Source organism: Onychostoma macrolepis, chromosome 02 (assembly GCF_012432095.1).
Source record: "Onychostoma macrolepis isolate SWU-2019 chromosome 02, ASM1243209v1, whole genome shotgun sequence".
NCBI classification, from domain to species: domain Eukaryota; kingdom Metazoa; phylum Chordata; class Actinopteri; order Cypriniformes; family Cyprinidae; genus Onychostoma; species Onychostoma macrolepis.
Window position 1 is genome coordinate 9,346,682 of NC_081156.1, and position 16,969 is coordinate 9,363,650.

The 16,969-nt window shown below is 38.5% G+C and overlaps 1 protein-coding gene across 1 annotated transcript; it reads right to left on the reverse strand.

The window, feature by feature from the left end:
* Window positions 1–3,004: 3,004 nt before the first annotated feature.
* LOC131521011 (tripartite motif-containing protein 16-like) lies at window positions 3,005–16,594 on the reverse strand. The gene is made up of 6 exons (XM_058745629.1): window positions 15,737–16,594; window positions 7,447–7,542; window positions 7,133–7,366; window positions 6,710–6,869; window positions 5,617–5,664; window positions 3,005–5,390 (listed from the first exon to the last, which is right to left on the reverse strand). The coding sequence occupies exons 1-6, from the start codon at window positions 16,307–16,309 to the stop codon at window positions 4,861–4,863; spliced, it is 1,641 nt and encodes a 546-aa protein (XP_058601612.1). The 5' UTR covers window positions 16,310–16,594; the 3' UTR covers window positions 3,005–4,860.
* Window positions 16,595–16,969: the final 375 nt, after the last annotated feature.

A 16,969-nucleotide genomic window follows, 5' to 3' on the forward strand; every position in this document is an offset into this window, starting at 1 on the left:
GTATACAGTTTTTAATTTATAGCCAGATTTCAAATGAGCCATTAATTTTTCAAAGTTTGTGTGACGTAAACATGCAGAAAGCAGTATGGGAATTTAATTTAAACAAACTTAAACTTGGTAAATGTGTCAAAAATGCCAAGGTTTGGAGCTTTTTTAAGAGCATTATGTAGCATTATATACATATTATATGCAGTGTGGATTACAGTTTGAAAACTTAGAAAGACAAAAATACAACACCTGGCTGAAGCATATAGCTTGCAATAGAACTACAGTAGAGAAATAACAATTTGTTTTGTGGGCGGAGCCTATCTGGTGGCAGAAAATGACCGTTTTCAAGTGGTGGTCTATGGAAACCATGGGATAAAAGAATAAAAAAAGGTAAATTTGAATTTGCATTTCAAAATTCTGACTTTATTCTCGGAATTCTCCGAGATTATATTTTACAATCCTGATAAGAAAAATCAACTCGTCATTCTCTCGTTTGAGTTTATAAAGTCCAAAATACGAGAGGGGAAAAAAAGTCAGAATTGTGAGACAAAATAGGTAAATGTAAAATGTTATAGGTTTAAGTAGTATTTCATGCTGTAACTGTAGGGCTAATATAATATGTTCCCTATGAACTGCATATGTGAATATCATGTAGACCAATTGTTTAAATCAAATTTATGCTTTAAAAGTAGAGTAATCATGGCAGGTTTCATTCATTAGTCTGTCCGTTTAAACGTCTGTGTTTAGCTTCAAATGGTGTTTTTGATGACAGAATTCTATAAAAATGATTTGCATTCCGATTCTGACATCCAAAAGCACAACAATACATTTTATTTCTTATTCCGTGGACATGTCTGATTTATTTTAAGATCAGTCAATGCAAGTTTATTTCAGTTGAAACAGCTCAGACTTGCATTTTAGTCTAGGACTAGGCTTAAGCATCATCTGTGAAACCAGGGGACAATGGACAAAAATATTGGGACACACTTCTTAATTATTGAATTCAGGTGTTTCAATCAGACTCTTTGCCACAGGTGTATTAAATCAAGCACTAGCCATGCAAGCTGCATTTACAAACATTGATGAAAATAAAGTAGGTAAGTGGTATTATTAGAAATTGAAGCATTTAGGAAAAGCAGCATGACATGCGTTTAGCTGTATACATAAAAATGTTGAAATTAAAATAAAAAAAATTCTCAGCTGAAGATGTAAAGTCACATAGTGGCTCACCGAGTGCATAAAAATCACTAACGCCCCGCAGATTCCAGAACTGAAGAGCTCCAAACTTACACTGGCATTAATATCAGCACAAAAACTGTGCCGCAGGAGCTTCATGGGATGGGTTTCTGTGGCCAAGCAGCTGCATGAAGCCTCACATAAACAAATATAATCCAAGCATCATATGTAGTGTATAAAGAACACACACATACTGGACTCTGGTGCAGTGGAAACCTGATCTGTTGAGTGATGAATCACAGAGCCTGATGGACGTGTCTGGGTTTGGTGGATGCCAGGAGAACATTGCCTATTGTTACCAACATTGTGTCAACTGTAAAGTTTGGTGGAGGGAGGAATAATGATATGGGATTGTTATTCAAAGCCTCAGCTATAAAGGGAAAATGTAATGCTTTAGAATACCAAGAAAGTTTGGACAATGCTTGCTTCCAGCTTTGTGGGATCAGTTTGAGGAAGGCTCTCTTCTAGTCCAGCATGACTGTGCCTCAGTGCACAAAGCAAGGTCCATAAAGACATGTCTGGATGAGTCTGGTGTGGAAGAACACAGAGCCCTGACCGTAACCCCGTCCAACAACTTTGAGATCAACTGGAATAAACCCGACCTTCTCATCAAACATCAGTCCCTGACCTCACAAATGCTCTACTGGATGAATAAGCAAAGAATCCCACAGAAACAAAATCTTGTTGGAAAACCTTCTCAATAGAGTAGACGCTATTATTGCTGCAAAAAGGGACCAATGTCATTAAAGTCCTTGTTGGTGTTACAGTCAGGTGTTCCTTTACTTTTGTCTAAATAGTGTATTACTTACTTGCCGTACTATTAGACTTATTCTATGTCCAGAATTTCAAAACAAAAAAATAAAAATAAAAAATAAAACCTGAAATGCTTATTTTAGACACTATTCCATATGTGATGTTAATTCTGTAGATGATTTTCATTCCTCTCCTGTGGTGAGAAGTTGAGCAGGGAATAGTCATCTATTTATCCCAAAAATATAAAATATCTTTGTTAATGTCTCAAGGAGCCCGACCCACTCTTGGGACTTTGGTCTTATAAGCAAAATCCCCACAGGACCAAAGATTCAGGTTTAATAACTAAACACATAATGAATAACTGTGAAGATCTTAAATTCAATTGGTCCAGGAATAGAAGCCATCAGACAAAGGAGGAAAGTTGACTATCTAACAGAGTGAGTTAGACAACATAGAAAACACACACAATTCAAAATCCTAACGCTGATAAACCATGTCCTTCCTGAAAGAGATCAGCCCGCTGGTGAAGAACTATTTTCTCTCCTGGACTGAGGTTTTATCAAGATATGCAGCACAGATCACAGCTGAAATACAAGTTGTGGTACTACTTTGATAATAGTCTCCCATCTTTTATTCTTTTATGACATTAATATGGTATTTTGGTGAAAACTTGTCTGACACTAAGTAGAAATTAGGCAGACGGCAACACGGATAGATTGTGTTACATGCCCTCATTTCTGAAGAACTTGTCACTTTGTTGTGTTTGAATTTACTGCCATTTTTGTTCACTTTTGTATCATATTGGAATTAGATAACCAGCTGACTCCTGTCTTGAATCTCATTTTTTAAGCAGTAGTCTGATTTTATGGTTACACAGGGAAACATTAATTTATTTTATGACTCGTCTGATTTTTATGTCAACTGATTTTAGTGTGAGAGAAGAAACTATAATGAGGTGCTTGATTTGTCTTCTGGAGATCTGCACAGAGGAGGAATAAAACCCATCACCTTTGTTCATCAAGTGGGTAGAAGATTTATTTATATCAGAACAGAAATAACATTGAAAACATATCATAAAAAATAGCTCATTAAAATTGAAAATATCAATTATTAATCATTATTATTATTATTATTATTAATATGATTAACTAAAGGACTGATTTTAATTAACAAATGTTGGTTGAGAAAAGCACAGAAACATGGTCACTCAGCAGGACTCACACACACACACTCTCTCACACACACACACTGATCTTACTGTCTATGTGAGGATTTATTACATTTATTCTGATTCATGTTATTTCACTGACAGAAGTTCAGCTGCAGTATTAATGTCATGAAGAGAAAAGAAGAGACTCAATAACACTGTGTAGCAAATTAGCTTAAAAGGGAATTATTTATAATTAATTATAATTGGTTATAATTAATAATAAATTTTTAGATTAGATCCTAGAATTAACTGTAGCAGAATCGACGTTACAATTATTTGATCTGTATGTCCACCGAGCAGACAATATAATTATTTATTCTAGGAAGATTATTTTCCTGGCCAAGGAACAATAGCCTTCCTACTTATACAGTGCTAGCATTAGTTTAGCATGTAGCGAGGAGCAACATTCAGTGATTTTGAATTGTGAGCGGAACACAGAAACAATCAATTGTGAATATAAGGGATTTAATAAATGAAACTATAACTAACATACAAGCAAACAAACTAAGCAAAACATATATATAGAATGAAGGAAAAGTGAGAGAAGAGCAAAGAATGGCAGTATTTCACATCAATTAACCACAACCTAAATGAGAATCATCAGAGAATCATAATTCACCTTAAAAGGGGTTCAAACTTAAACACGCATCTAATTAGTTGTAAATGGTTACTTGCATTGGTTTGTTGCTGAATTAGAGTCTTGATGCGGTAGACGAGGTTCTTGATGAGTTCTTTAAGAGCGAGTTGAAGAAGTCCACAGCAAGTCCACAAAGTTACTTGAAGGTAAACACTGCCAGAAGGTTAAACTGAAGAGGAGAGTTTTGGTGTGTGTTTGTCTCAAGAAGAAGAGTTTTGAGCGTCGATTAGTCTGAGTTCGGAACTTTTGATAGTTCATTGCCGCACCCATTTTGTGGGTGGAGTGGCCAATCAGAAGCATGCATTTTGAGCAGGAGAGACTTCCTTTGTCTCCGTTTATGAACCATTTGCATTTTATTGCTGATCTGGACCGCTAGTGCAGCTTTTAATTCAAAACATAGTAAGAATTGTTTGATGCATTTCACGATCACATAGTGTACATCATTGTGTGAGAAATAAAGAGAAGATCATTTTGATACCAAGAAAGTAACCTCCAGACGATATTAAAGCAGAGATACACTCATACACTTGAATATAGGCATTTAACGTCTAACTAATACAAGTAAAGGGTTTTAACTAAGTTAATATAAAAGGGGAATAAACATACAACACATGCATATAGCAGATACATTTATAACTGCTTAATTGTGGCCTAAATAAAGACAATGTATTTAGGTGTGTGTGTGAGACGCGTATTGGAAATTGTGGGGACAGACAACTGGTCTGGTGCCTGGCACGGGGGGGTCATTCCCTCCTCTGAGGAATGTGTTTGAATCTTGATAGGGACCCATAGAGTCGACCTGTTTAGCATCCTTTTGATAGTGAAAAAGACCATCTGCAATTTAGCACCCATATAAATGTAAACGGTGAGGCCAGGTCGGTAATTTATATGCAAATGTAAAAAGGCTAAAAGGTTTTTTTTAAAACAAAGTATAATCAGCCATCACTGATCCTACACAGACGTTACAACTGTTACTGATTTATCATGCAGCTCAAAGCATTATGGGTAGAATCTCTCATCAGTCTATTCTGATTCATCAACACAGTTTCACTGATGATCCAGAACCAACATAAAACCCCGGATAGAGCGGCTGAGTGAATGTGGTCTGGACTGTGTGGATGAGGCTCATTGTGTCAGAGACGCTGTAGAAGGACAGAGTTCCTGCTCCGTGATCCACAAACACTCCTATTCTACTGCTGATGGGCTTTACAGAGAGATCAGTCTGTATGTTATTGTGTCTGAATGAGTATTTGGAGGGATGGCAGTACAAACTCCAGGACTGCTCATTATATCCAAACAAACACTCAAAAACCCGTCCCTTCGTCCTGATGCTCTTATATGACACTGATATAGACACACTACTGTATTTACCTCCACTCCACTCCAGCTCCCAGTAACAGCGTCCACACACACTCTCTCTACACAACACCTGAGCATAACCATCAAATCTGTCTGGATGATGAGGATACGGCTGATCTGTGTCAGTGTCAGTAATCACTCTGTTTCTCTCAGACAGACGGAGGCGTTTATTCACTGTGTTCAGATCCAGAGTGAGCTGATGGGAATCTGATGGAGATAAAACACATCAAAATCAGGAATTATGAATCTGTTTGATCTTTTCATGTAGCTGAACTCTTCATGTTCAGTGTATCATCAGTGTCTCAGTACAGATGAACAGATATCTGTGCTAATCATCATTTACATCATCAATTATAAAACTCTTCTTTCTCCTTCTACAGAAGAACATGAACACACTCAGTGAGTTTTTCTGCTTGTTTTCTTACTGACTTACATTGTAGGAAGTGGTTCCTGGTCCTGGGAACAATGTTGGTGAATGTTTCTGTGGAAATCAACAGACATGAACAGTGTGATTCTCATGATCCTGCATCCATTCCTAACACATTTCTAATATGATGTTCTCCATGATATGAGATGATGATGGACTGGTTTCTGAGAGCAAATGAATCTCCTGGGCCCTCGTTTATCAACAGTGTGTACGCACAGATGTGTGTGTAATGAGTGCGTAAGAACAGTTTCATGCAAAGTGTGGGATCTACCAACTTGTACTTATATGTAGGAATGTGTTTCACAAGTTCACACTTACATATAATTAGCCGGAGTATAGTAATGCGTAATTGGCGTGCTGTCTGGGTAAGGGCTCCGAGCCCAGAGTATCTAAGTATCTGTAAGTATCTGACGTGCTCCTCCCGAACTTTGTTAATAAAACATCATGTAAACATAAGCACAACTCTGAGCATGCTTACGCAGAGAATCTAGTGGTAGAATGGTGATACTACAAAAAGAAAGTGCTGCCGCATGAGTCCTGTGTACTTTAATTGCAAATACTCAATTATTAATTTCATATTTCAAGCTAAACATTTGCACAATTAGTGTGAAAAGCTATAAAGGACAGTTGGGAATTCGATTTGATAGCTATATGGTCATGGCTGACCTCGCTTTGCTGGAAGATTTGGCGAACCATGTGCTGCACAGAGAATGCATTTTCAAAGAGTGCACTGATCTAAGTGAGAGCACAGAATGGCTTCTTTCTTTTTCTTTCTTTGCCATGACTTTGGTGAGAACATATACATTCACATGATAAAGGAAGTGTTGTCACCATATATGGTTCATTGGAGGCGTTTCTGAATGCAAATAACCATGAACGTGAACGAGCATGGTGCTTAAGAACATGTGGGATTTATCAACGATGATTACTTACTGGTGTGCGTAAGAACTGCGTGCACAAGTTTGATAAATTTAGAATTTTTATGATTTTTGATTTTGATAAATAAAAATATTTTTTTGTACTTCATTTGTAAATTTCATTCGTAGGACAAAATATAGAACCTTTTCTAGGCACTCTTGATGAGGACCCAGGACTTTACCTCTGTCTGAGATCTTCTTGAGCTCCTCTTTGCAGAAATCCTCCAGTATGTCTCTCAGCTGATGAACAGATTCTCTCCGAGCATCAAAAGAGACGAGAGAACTGAAGAGATCATCATTTACGTCTGTAGATTCAGGAGGAGCTGAGAGAGACTGGAAACTCTACAGAAAACACAAATCAAACTCATCAGCTCCACACAGAGACACCGCTTATACAAGTGAAAGAAAAGTTCTGATATGAGACCCATTTGAGCAAGATTTCCACAGCTGAAAACCATTCGTTTCTTTCAAAAGAATATGATCAGATGAGAGTCTGACTGATGATTATATAATAACACACTCATGAAATGTTTCTCTGTGAGCCTGGTGTCACAGCAGGATCTGCTCAAGTCCATTCTGACCCTGTTCTTCTAGATGTGTGTTACCTGCAGGAACTGGATGTGATCCTGTGTGTGTGAAAGCTGCTCCAGCTCAGCGTCTCTCCTCCTCAGATCATTGATCTCCTGCTCCAGTCGCTCCAGTCGTCCTTCAGCTCGACTCACTGCTTGCTTTTCCTGATCTCTGATCAGCCGTATCAGCTCAGAGCGGCTTCTCTCGATGGAGCGGATGAGCTCAGTAAAGATCCTCTCACTGTCCTCCACTGCTGTCTGTGCAGAGCGCTGTTAGGACACACAGTGATTCAGGCTTCAGTGAGTCTGAACTGAGACTGAGACAAACTTCTCTTCTTCTCCAGACTCACCTTATGAGACACCACAGCCTCTCTCAGCTGCTGGAGATCTTTCTTTCTCTGCCGGATTCTCTGCTGACAGTTCAGCTGCATCTCCTTAAAATCTCTCTGTTGAGGGAAAAAATGTTAAATTACATACAATATACCACTAAATCATTATAAAAAGATTGTGTGGATCCAATATTTGTGGAGTGGATCAGAAGCTAAAAATATTTTTTTGGAACGTTAGTGGTTATGAAATACAAATTGAAAATGTCCTTGTTATTTGTTCATATACAGTCATGGCCAAAAATATCGGCACCCTTGGTAAATATGATCAAAGAAGGCTGTGAAAATTAATCTGCTTTGTTAATACTTTTGACATTTTATTTTAAAAATTCTAAAAAAATCTAACCTTTCATTGGATAACAAGAATTTAAAATGGGGTGAAATATCATTATGAAATAAATGTTTTTCTCTAAATGATTAATTATTTAAATACAATACTCAATTATTGGCACCCCTAAAAATTCTTACGAGTAAAATATCTCTGAAGTATATTCCCATTCATACTCACAATTTTGAGCACACCAGGGTGATTATGAACATGTAATTATCCAGCCATGGCTTCCTGTTTCACAGAAATATAAATAGGAGGGAAAACAAAGCCCAAATTCCCTTAATCATCCATCACAATGAGAAAAAACAAAGAATGTATTTCTGATGTGCAGCAAAAGATAATTGAGCTTCACAAATTAGTGAAGTGGCTTTAAGAAAAGAGCTAGAGCAGTGAAAATTCCCATTTCCACCATCAGAGCAATAATTAAGAATTTCCAATCAACATAAAATGTTACAAAACTGCCTGGAAGAGGACGTGTGTCCTATTATAATATATATTAATATATAATATTAATATAGTGTATTAAATATACTGCTGTATTTTTGATGTTGTGGGTGTATATTTCTGCTGGAGGTCCTGGACATCTTGTTTAGACGCATGACATCATGGATTCTATCAAATACCAACAGATAAAAAATCAATAAGTGACTGACTCTGTTAGAAATCTTATAATGGGCCATGTTTGGATCTTCCAACCGTACAATAATCCAAACACAAACCTCAAAAACAATACAAAAATGGGTCACTGAGCACAAAACCAAGCTTCTGCTGGTCATTCCAGTCCTCTGACCTGAACCCTATAGAAAATGAGTGGGGTTAACTGAAGAGAAGAAGCACCATCATGGAGCTGGGAATCTAAAGGGTCTGGAGTGATTCTGGATGAAGGAATGGTCTCTGATCTCTTGTCAGGTGTTCTCTAACCTCATCAGGCATTATAGGAGAAAATTTAGAGCTGTTAAACTGGCAAATGGAGGTTTCAAAATGTATTGAATAAAAGGGTGACGTTAATTGTGGCCAATGTGTATTAGAGAAAAACATTTATTTCATAATGATATTTCCCCCCATTTTAAATTCTTATTATCCAATGAAAAGTTAGATTTTTGTGAATTTTTTTTAATAAAAGATCAAAAGGATAAACAATGCAGATTAATTTTCACAGCCTTCTTTGATCATATTTACCAAGGGTGCCGATATTTTTGGCCATGACTGTAAGAGGTTACTCCACAATAACATATTTCACATTTCATATCTCAAATTTAACTCCTCAGCTTAAAATATGAGTTTTTGTTTTCTACCCTTTTGAAACGCCAGGATTTGAAATGGCCCCGTTCGTGACGTCACCACTGTGGCACATAGTGTGGCACATAGGAAAGTAGGTCATGTATATCTGGTGATGTAAATTAGAGGGCGACTAGCCATTTGTACGAGCGAATGCCACATGTTAAAGGGGTCATATGACGTTGCTAAAAAGAACATTATTTGGTGTATTTGGTGTAATGCAATGTGTTTATGCTGTTTAAGGTTCAAAAACAATTTTTTTTTACACATACTGTACATTATTGTTGCTCCTCTATACTCCGCCTTTCTGAAACGAGCCAATTTTTACAAAGCTCATCGTTCTGAGAAGCGAGGCGTGTTCTGATTGGCCAGCTATCCCATGTTCAATGTTCAGTTTATTTATAAAGCACATTTAAAACAACTTTAAGTTGACCAAAGTGCTGTACATAAAACATAAACCTAATTACAACATTTAAAAAATACACAGACCTAATCGCTGCAATTAGTATTGCATAGGCTTAAATATAACAGTAAAATCCATATAACCTTAGAACACCCAATCACCTATCATTAAAAGCACGAGAGAAAAGATGAGTGTTTAACATACATTTAAATTCAGACACTGTAGAAGCAGTTCTGATAGATAGAGGCAGAGTGTTCCATAATTTGGGACCAGCAACAGAGAATGCTCTATCTCCCCCGCATTTTAGTCTTGTTCTGGGAACCCACATCATATGTGTAGTCTGAGATCTCAGTGATCTGACAGGATTGTGGACAGTAAGGAACTCTGAAAGATATTGAGGAGCAAGAAAATTTACAGCCTTGTACACAAAAAGCACAATTTTAAACTCAATACGGTACTGCAGCGGTAACCAGTGCAGCGAGTGTAAAATAGGTGTAATATGTGCCCATTTGCAGCCGCAATTTGAACCAACTGAAGTAGTAAAGCGAGTTACAATAATCGAGTCGCGAGGATATGAAAGCATGTGTGACAGTCTCAAAACTCTTCCTGCTCACGAAGGGTTTAACCTTCGCTAATCTATGAAGATGGTAGAAGCCAGAGCTCACAGTGGCATTAATTTGCTTATCTAACTTTAGTTTGCAGTCAAGTGTAAAACCCATATTTTTAGCATCGTGGACTTGATATGGGGTAAGAGAGCCCAAATTAATTGTGCTTAAGTCAGTTTTGCCATTTGATCCGAACAGAACAACTTATGTTTTATCATTATTGAGATGTAAAACATTATTTGTAAGCCACGTTTCAAGGAGACAGGCAGTTAATTGATTTACAGCAGAATTATCATCACGTTTAAGTGGCATGTAGAGCTGAGTATCGTCAGTGTAGCAATGATATGATACACCAAATATCCTAAATATAGATCCCATGGGTAACATATACAGTGAAAACAATATCGGTGCCAAAATTGATCCCTGGGGAACACCACATGTAGAATGCGCTACTGAAGAGGAATACTTGCCAATGCTGACTGAAAATCTTCTATTGGACAGAAAAGATCGAAACCAGTTAAGTACAGTGCCCCTAATACCTATGCAATGCTCCAACCTAGACAACAGGATACTGTGGTCAACAAAATCAAATGCTGAACTAAGATCTAAAAGCACTAAAGCCATAATATTACCTGCATCAGTCGTAATTAAAATATCATTAAAAACCTTCAAAAGGGCAGACTCTGTACTGTGCAACCTTTTAAAACCAGACTGAAAAACATCAGAAATGCCACTGATACTCAAATGGTATTGCAAACATAAAAAATTTTCAAAAATTTTCGATATAAATGGGAGATTGGAAAATGGTCTAAAATTTGAGTGAACAGCAGGATCGAGTGAAGGCTTACGAATAGGTAATACAGATGCTAATTTAAACAATCCAGTACAACCCCTGTTAGAAGACAGATGTTTATAATAGTCACTAAATCTGAACCAATAGTCTCAAATGTTTGTTTAACAAATTGTGAAGGCATGACATCGTGAGGGGAAAAAGTGGATTTTAAATTTAAGGTAATTTCTCTGCATGTCTGTACAGAGACTAATTCAAATTCACTCCACTGAATATTGGATAAAACGGGATCTAAGACGGGGTTTACCATAATAGCTAACTGAACCTTAACACTATTTACTTTATCTACAAAATACTTGAGGAAATTTTCACATAATAAAGGAGAAAGCTCTGGGAATGTCTGCACTGGGGGATTTAACACAGAATCAATAGTTGAAAATGGTGTTCTGGAGCAATGAGAATTTTTGGCAATGATTTCTGACAAATGTTTGGCCTTAGGTGCCTTAGCAGCCTTAGTAGCCTTTTGAAATGTGCGCAATGAGTCCCTCAGCATTTCATAGGACACTTGAAGCCTGTCTTTCTTCCACCTGCGTTCACATTGGCGACATTGCTGTCTAAGCGCCCGAATATCACTATTCATCCATGATTTGTGCTTTAAATTAATAAGCTTGCGTGGTGCAATACCTGATCCTCAACATTCATGTTAGAGATAACAGGATCTAAAGTAAGAGGTTGGTGAGCCTCCAAGTACATGTCAGAGAAATCATCACTGGACTGTGCAGTTAAAACACGTGACCAGCGCTCTTGAGATAATGCAGTACATGGTGGAGAAGGCAACAGAGCTGTGAACAATACAGGTATATGATCAGAAAGAGGGGCATTACATGGCTCAATGTCAGCGATAGACAGAACATAGGTCAAGACCAGATCTAATGTATGGCCGAGGCAGTGAGAGGGGCCATTTACCCATTGCACAAAGTTCAGAGAGGACATGAGATTTAAAAAGTCCTTAGCCAAGGCATTAGCAGCACAGCAGACATGAATGTTAACATTACCCAGCATTAAAATAAAATCATATTTAGTCAGAACTTTACCCAAAAAATCAGCAAGTTCAGCAATATATTTGTCATTGGTTGCTGGTGGTTGATAAATTAAAATGATCAAAACAAGTTTAAAAGAGTCCAGATGGATTAATTGTACCTCAAATCTAGTAAAATTTGATGTGGATAACAATTTGCGTATTTCTAAAAATCGTCACCAGTCCTCCTCCTCGACCAGTTAGACAGGGAGTATTAAGAAATTCATAATCGGGAGGCATTAATTCAGAAAAAGGAGATAAGTCACCTTGTTTTATCCAGGACTCTGTCACAAAGAAAAAATCCAACACGTTAGAGCTAATGAAGTCACTGCAAATGACGGTTTTATTGATTAGAGAGTGGGCATTGGCAAGAGCCATCCTGAGCTGGGCCGGCGAAAGTCTGCAAAGTGAACGCAAAAAGCAACTGTCGGCCTTCCTTCGCCAAATCCGCGGGGAGATGCATCGCGGAGGCCAGTCAGATAAATCCGTCGAATGTGGTTGAATACACCAAATGTAACTCTGTGATCGCTGCAATGTCAGCAGACACCAGACTGCGTCTAGCGAATACCGCACCATCATGGGACGGAAAGAGCAGCCCGAAGCCAGAGCCTTCTTTAACCTCACGGCAACATCTGCGCGTCTTCCGCATCTTCTCCGCCGTCGCCTGCCAGCGATATTGTAGATCTGTCAGCGCGGATAGCTTGGAGGGTTTGAAGACTCCGGTGGTAATTAAAAGCAATATCTGATCAGTTCAGCGTGGTTCACATGAGTCTCTAGATGCTTGGGCATGGATTGATAAATTCCGCGTGAGATGAAAATGTTACGCCCCTTAACATATTGTGATGCCGTGGCCCGGCACGATGACACAAAAACAATAAAACCCATTATAAACAAGGCATTTGTTGCATGCAGTGGGGACATAATTACTGATTATAATGACTTGTACTGTCTTTTTACGCGTCGCATTGCATCGCGTATCCATTACCATGTCTGCATTTGTGATCGGAGAAACGACAAACAAGCAGCACTACTCTACACTGCTCAAAACTCGCATTTGAATCGTCAGTGGCAAATTCTTTAAATAAGAAAACCTACTTACAGGCTGTGAGTCAGAAGCGCCAGACTGTCCTTGCAAAGTTGGAATTGCTCCACTTTATAGAAACAGCCTTTGTGCAAGCAAGCATTGTAGGCTACTCTTTCAGATTCAGGAAATAGTCCTACGTAAAATGCGCTGCACACATTCTAATATTTGGGTTGAACTGTTCTGGAACAGTGTTGTAAATACAACTTAACCACTGATTTCTAGTTGTGTCCCCTTTCGGAAGCCCAAACAAAGTACTTTTGCTTTCACAACGAAACACAGCGTCTCCAGGACATGGCCCGGCGGCAGCAACAACACTACAGCGAGAATAATAGTTCTGCCTTCTTTCTTTGCGTATACATTTAGGCGGTGTTTTGCAAATCTTCCCACACAGTGAGGTAGACATGTGGGGGTGTGTTTGAATGAGCCATTTTAGGAGGGCGTGGTCGAGTCTTAACTTTTATAAAATAATATCTCTTTGGTTTTGAGACTTGAGTCTTTGCAACTTCAGGGATCTTATCTATGCACAAACAGCCTTTAACACTCCAAAGAGAAAGGAAAACTTGAAATCGCATCATATGACCCCATTAATGGAGTGCCACTAGCACAGTATTTCAGTTCAGCGCAGGGGAATGAAAATTCGATAGGTTTTGAGGTTGGATTGTGTCCCCCTCCATACAGATCAAGTTCCGCATTCAATCACGTTCCAGGGGAATCCCCCTTGGTAGAGCCCTGCACAGGCCTCAAATTTAGGCAGGCCCGTGTCCGACAGCTTATCAGAACTACTGGCCCGAGTCGGACCCGAGCCCCGGTCTTTTTTCCCCCTTCTCCCAAATCATATTATAATACTGTTTCAGCTATTAAAATAGTTCAATTTTGTATGTAATGGCAAAGGGATTATATTTCGTTTCGTTTTTTTATTACATTAATTTAGAAAAAACATTTGGAGCATTTTTTGTTAGTTAAATATAAGTTTTTGTTTTTTAAAGTAACGACCAAGCGGCCAGCGGCATACAAGCTGATCATAGTCTATGTTTGATCAATTTAGCCTTCTCAAATCATCACGACTTGCCTAAAATAAAATCTATAGACATAAACCAGTTCAAGCACATAACAATGTTTAGACGTTATACTTAGATAAATGTGCGCTGTATCCAGTAGTTTGTGCAGAGAGTGGAAGCTAAAGCGCGCTTTGCAGGACATGGAAACACCAGCGCGATCACTTGCATTTTTTTCAGTGGACAGTTATGCTGTCGTTTTTGCTCTTAAAGGTAAGAATAATACATCATTCGGAACTGTAAAGGGTCTACTTTTATTTGTGTGCACTCACTATATCGACAAAACGTTGTGCTTTTATAATAAATCGCATGTGCGAATACATGCCTCACAGACATGACAAATATATCCATAGAAAGCTTTAAATTACTACTTAACAAAATAAAACAAATTGAAAACAAAAACTCTTTCATTATCATCATAATCCATAAAGATGCATTTCTCTCTAAAGACGAGTCAGGATCGGCAACTTGATCCTTGCGAACGAACCTTACTTTATTCGTAAATAATTCAAGTATCTCCTTACTATTTCCCCTGGACACATTCATGGCAATTACTTTTGCTGGGACTTTGCTGCAAGCTTTAGCCTATAGCGTGCGTTTGAACACAGAACTCTTCAGCTGCAATGAAGGCCCGCTCGCTGCTGCTGCTGCTGGACACTAAACACTGTCTCTTGACCAGTCGAGGTAGCACGGTCTCATGTTGTTTCCACCAGCTCAGCAATTTTTAATTTTTTTCATCACTAATTGATGGATGTCTAAGATATAAAAATAAGGAGAAGACTAAAACAGGCCCGAGTCCCGGCCCGCATCTGAACTATGACGTGAAAATTGGCCCGATCAAAGCCCGGCCCTAGAGGCGTAAAAAAGTCGGGTCCCATCGGGCCCGGGCTGAAATGCAGGGCTCTAGCGTTCCCCTCAGTAGAAAAAACGTTTTTTTTTTAAATTTTGTTTTCGTTTGTATTATATTGCATTGTGTTGTATTTCTTTGGAATTGTATTTTTTATTTTTGTTTGGTTGGTTACTGATGGTAACAACGGTACATTTCACAGCTTTTTAAAGTGTAATGGCATTGGGCAATGTTCAATAATTCCCTTTAAAGTTTATTACAGAAGAGTGGTGATTGCAGTGTATCAAGTGAAGGTGATTGATTGATTTGTGGTGTGATTTCCTGCTTGTGTATTGGAGTATTGTGTGTATTGGGTTTTGTATTTAAAGGGCTTATGACCTACCTTGCCTGCGTGCATTCCATTATACCCTTTTTTTAACCTGTCCTGCACTTTCAGAAATAAAGGTACAAAATCTGTCACTGGGGCGGTACCTTTTCAAAAGGTACACTTTTCTACCTATTAAGTTCAAATATGTACACTTTAAGTAATAATATGTACCTTCAAGGTCCCAAAATGGACCCTAGGTACAAACAGGTACTGCCCCAGTGACAGCTTTTGTTCCTTTATTTTATATATATATATATATGTTTTTCCGTAACATAAAAACAGGCTTCAAGCATTTATCACTCTGTTAAGGTTTACTATTTACTATGACAATTTATTGTTGTTGAACTCTTTATTGTTTCCTTTTAAAGAATACAACTATAAATTAAGCATACGTTTCATTTCTCATCAGTCCTCACCTCTTTCTCTGTCCTCTGTGCTGCAGCTGATACAGTGTCATGGTTTCTGTGTTCATCCACCAAACACAGCAAGCAAATACATTTCTGATCAGTGCGACAGAAAACCTCGAGGAGCTTCTCATGTTTCTGGCAGATCATCTCCTGCAGTCGTCCAGTGGCATCAATCACTTTGTGTCGTTTACCGGGATGAAACTCCTCATGACGCTCAAAATGATTCTGACAGTAAGAGTTCAGACACACCAGACAGGACTTGACAGCTTTGTGTTTTCTTCCAGTACAGACGTCACACTGAACATCTCCAGCTCCAGCAGGAACCGCACTTTGAAGTTTAGTCTTCTTCAGTTTCTCCAGCATTTCAGCAAACACCACGTTCTTAAATAAAGCAGGTCTTGGACTGAAGGTCTGTCTGCACTGAGGGCAGCTGTAGACTCTCTTCTCATCCTCCTGATCCCAGCAGTCTGTAATACAGCTCTTACAGTAACTGTGTCCACACTGGATGGTCACTGGGTCCTTCAGGAGATCCAGACACACCGGACACAAGAACTCATCCTGAGAAAATCTGGCTTCTGCCATTTTCCTGCATGTGAGGCTGATATAAAGTTGCAACAGGACAACAGCACTTAAGTTTCGGTTTCTCTACGCTGATTCTTCCTGGTTCTGTGTCTGAGAGACGGGAACAACAGGCGTGTTTGTAAATTTCCAGATAATAGAAATGTCCACTAGATGTCAGCCTCATACAGACACTGAACTGGTGCTAAATGGACTTGTAGCATAACCAAAGAGTCCAGATTTGGCTGGTTAGCATGGTTTTCCAGCGAAATACATGTTTTGCAAGCAACATATGGCTTATATGATGTTATAAAATATTCGTGAAAATACAGTTATCAGTTATTCACACATCACGTGAGTTCGGTAAAGTTGGTAAGATATTCACAGATTCGACTTTTCCGGATCAATAACTCGTGAGCAAAACGTTTTTACGACACAAATGATGCCTCTTTTCATTCGTAGTGATGTAGTAAACAAGCTACAAGCGTGTTTTCCTCAAAACAAGCTTTCCTCTGCTCTGTACAAAATACATTGATCTCAATGCGCTGGCGTCTGAGAGACAAGTCCTAAGGGACCGTCTGCAAAGTGCGAAACGCGAAAAACGATACCAATAAAATACTCAATACCTTCACAGTAACACATTGTAGTGTCACCAAATTTAGTTCACACATCACTGCTCTCCTG

What these genes read in the sequence shown, in the direction of transcription:
- LOC131521011 (XM_058745629.1), bottom strand. Translation starts at nt 16,309, where the DNA reads ATGGCAGAAGCCAGATTTTCTCAGGATGAGTTCTTGTGTCCGGTGTGT. An exon ending in CAAGAAGATCTCAGACAGAG is followed by an intron (nt 5,665 to 6,709) that starts GTAAAGTCCTGG and finishes TGATTTCCACAG; the next exon opens with AAACATTCACCAACATTGTT. An exon ending in CAGGAACCACTTCCTACAAT is followed by an intron (nt 5,391 to 5,616) that starts GTAAGTCAGTAA and finishes TATCTCCATCAG; the next exon opens with ATTCCCATCAGCTCACTCTG.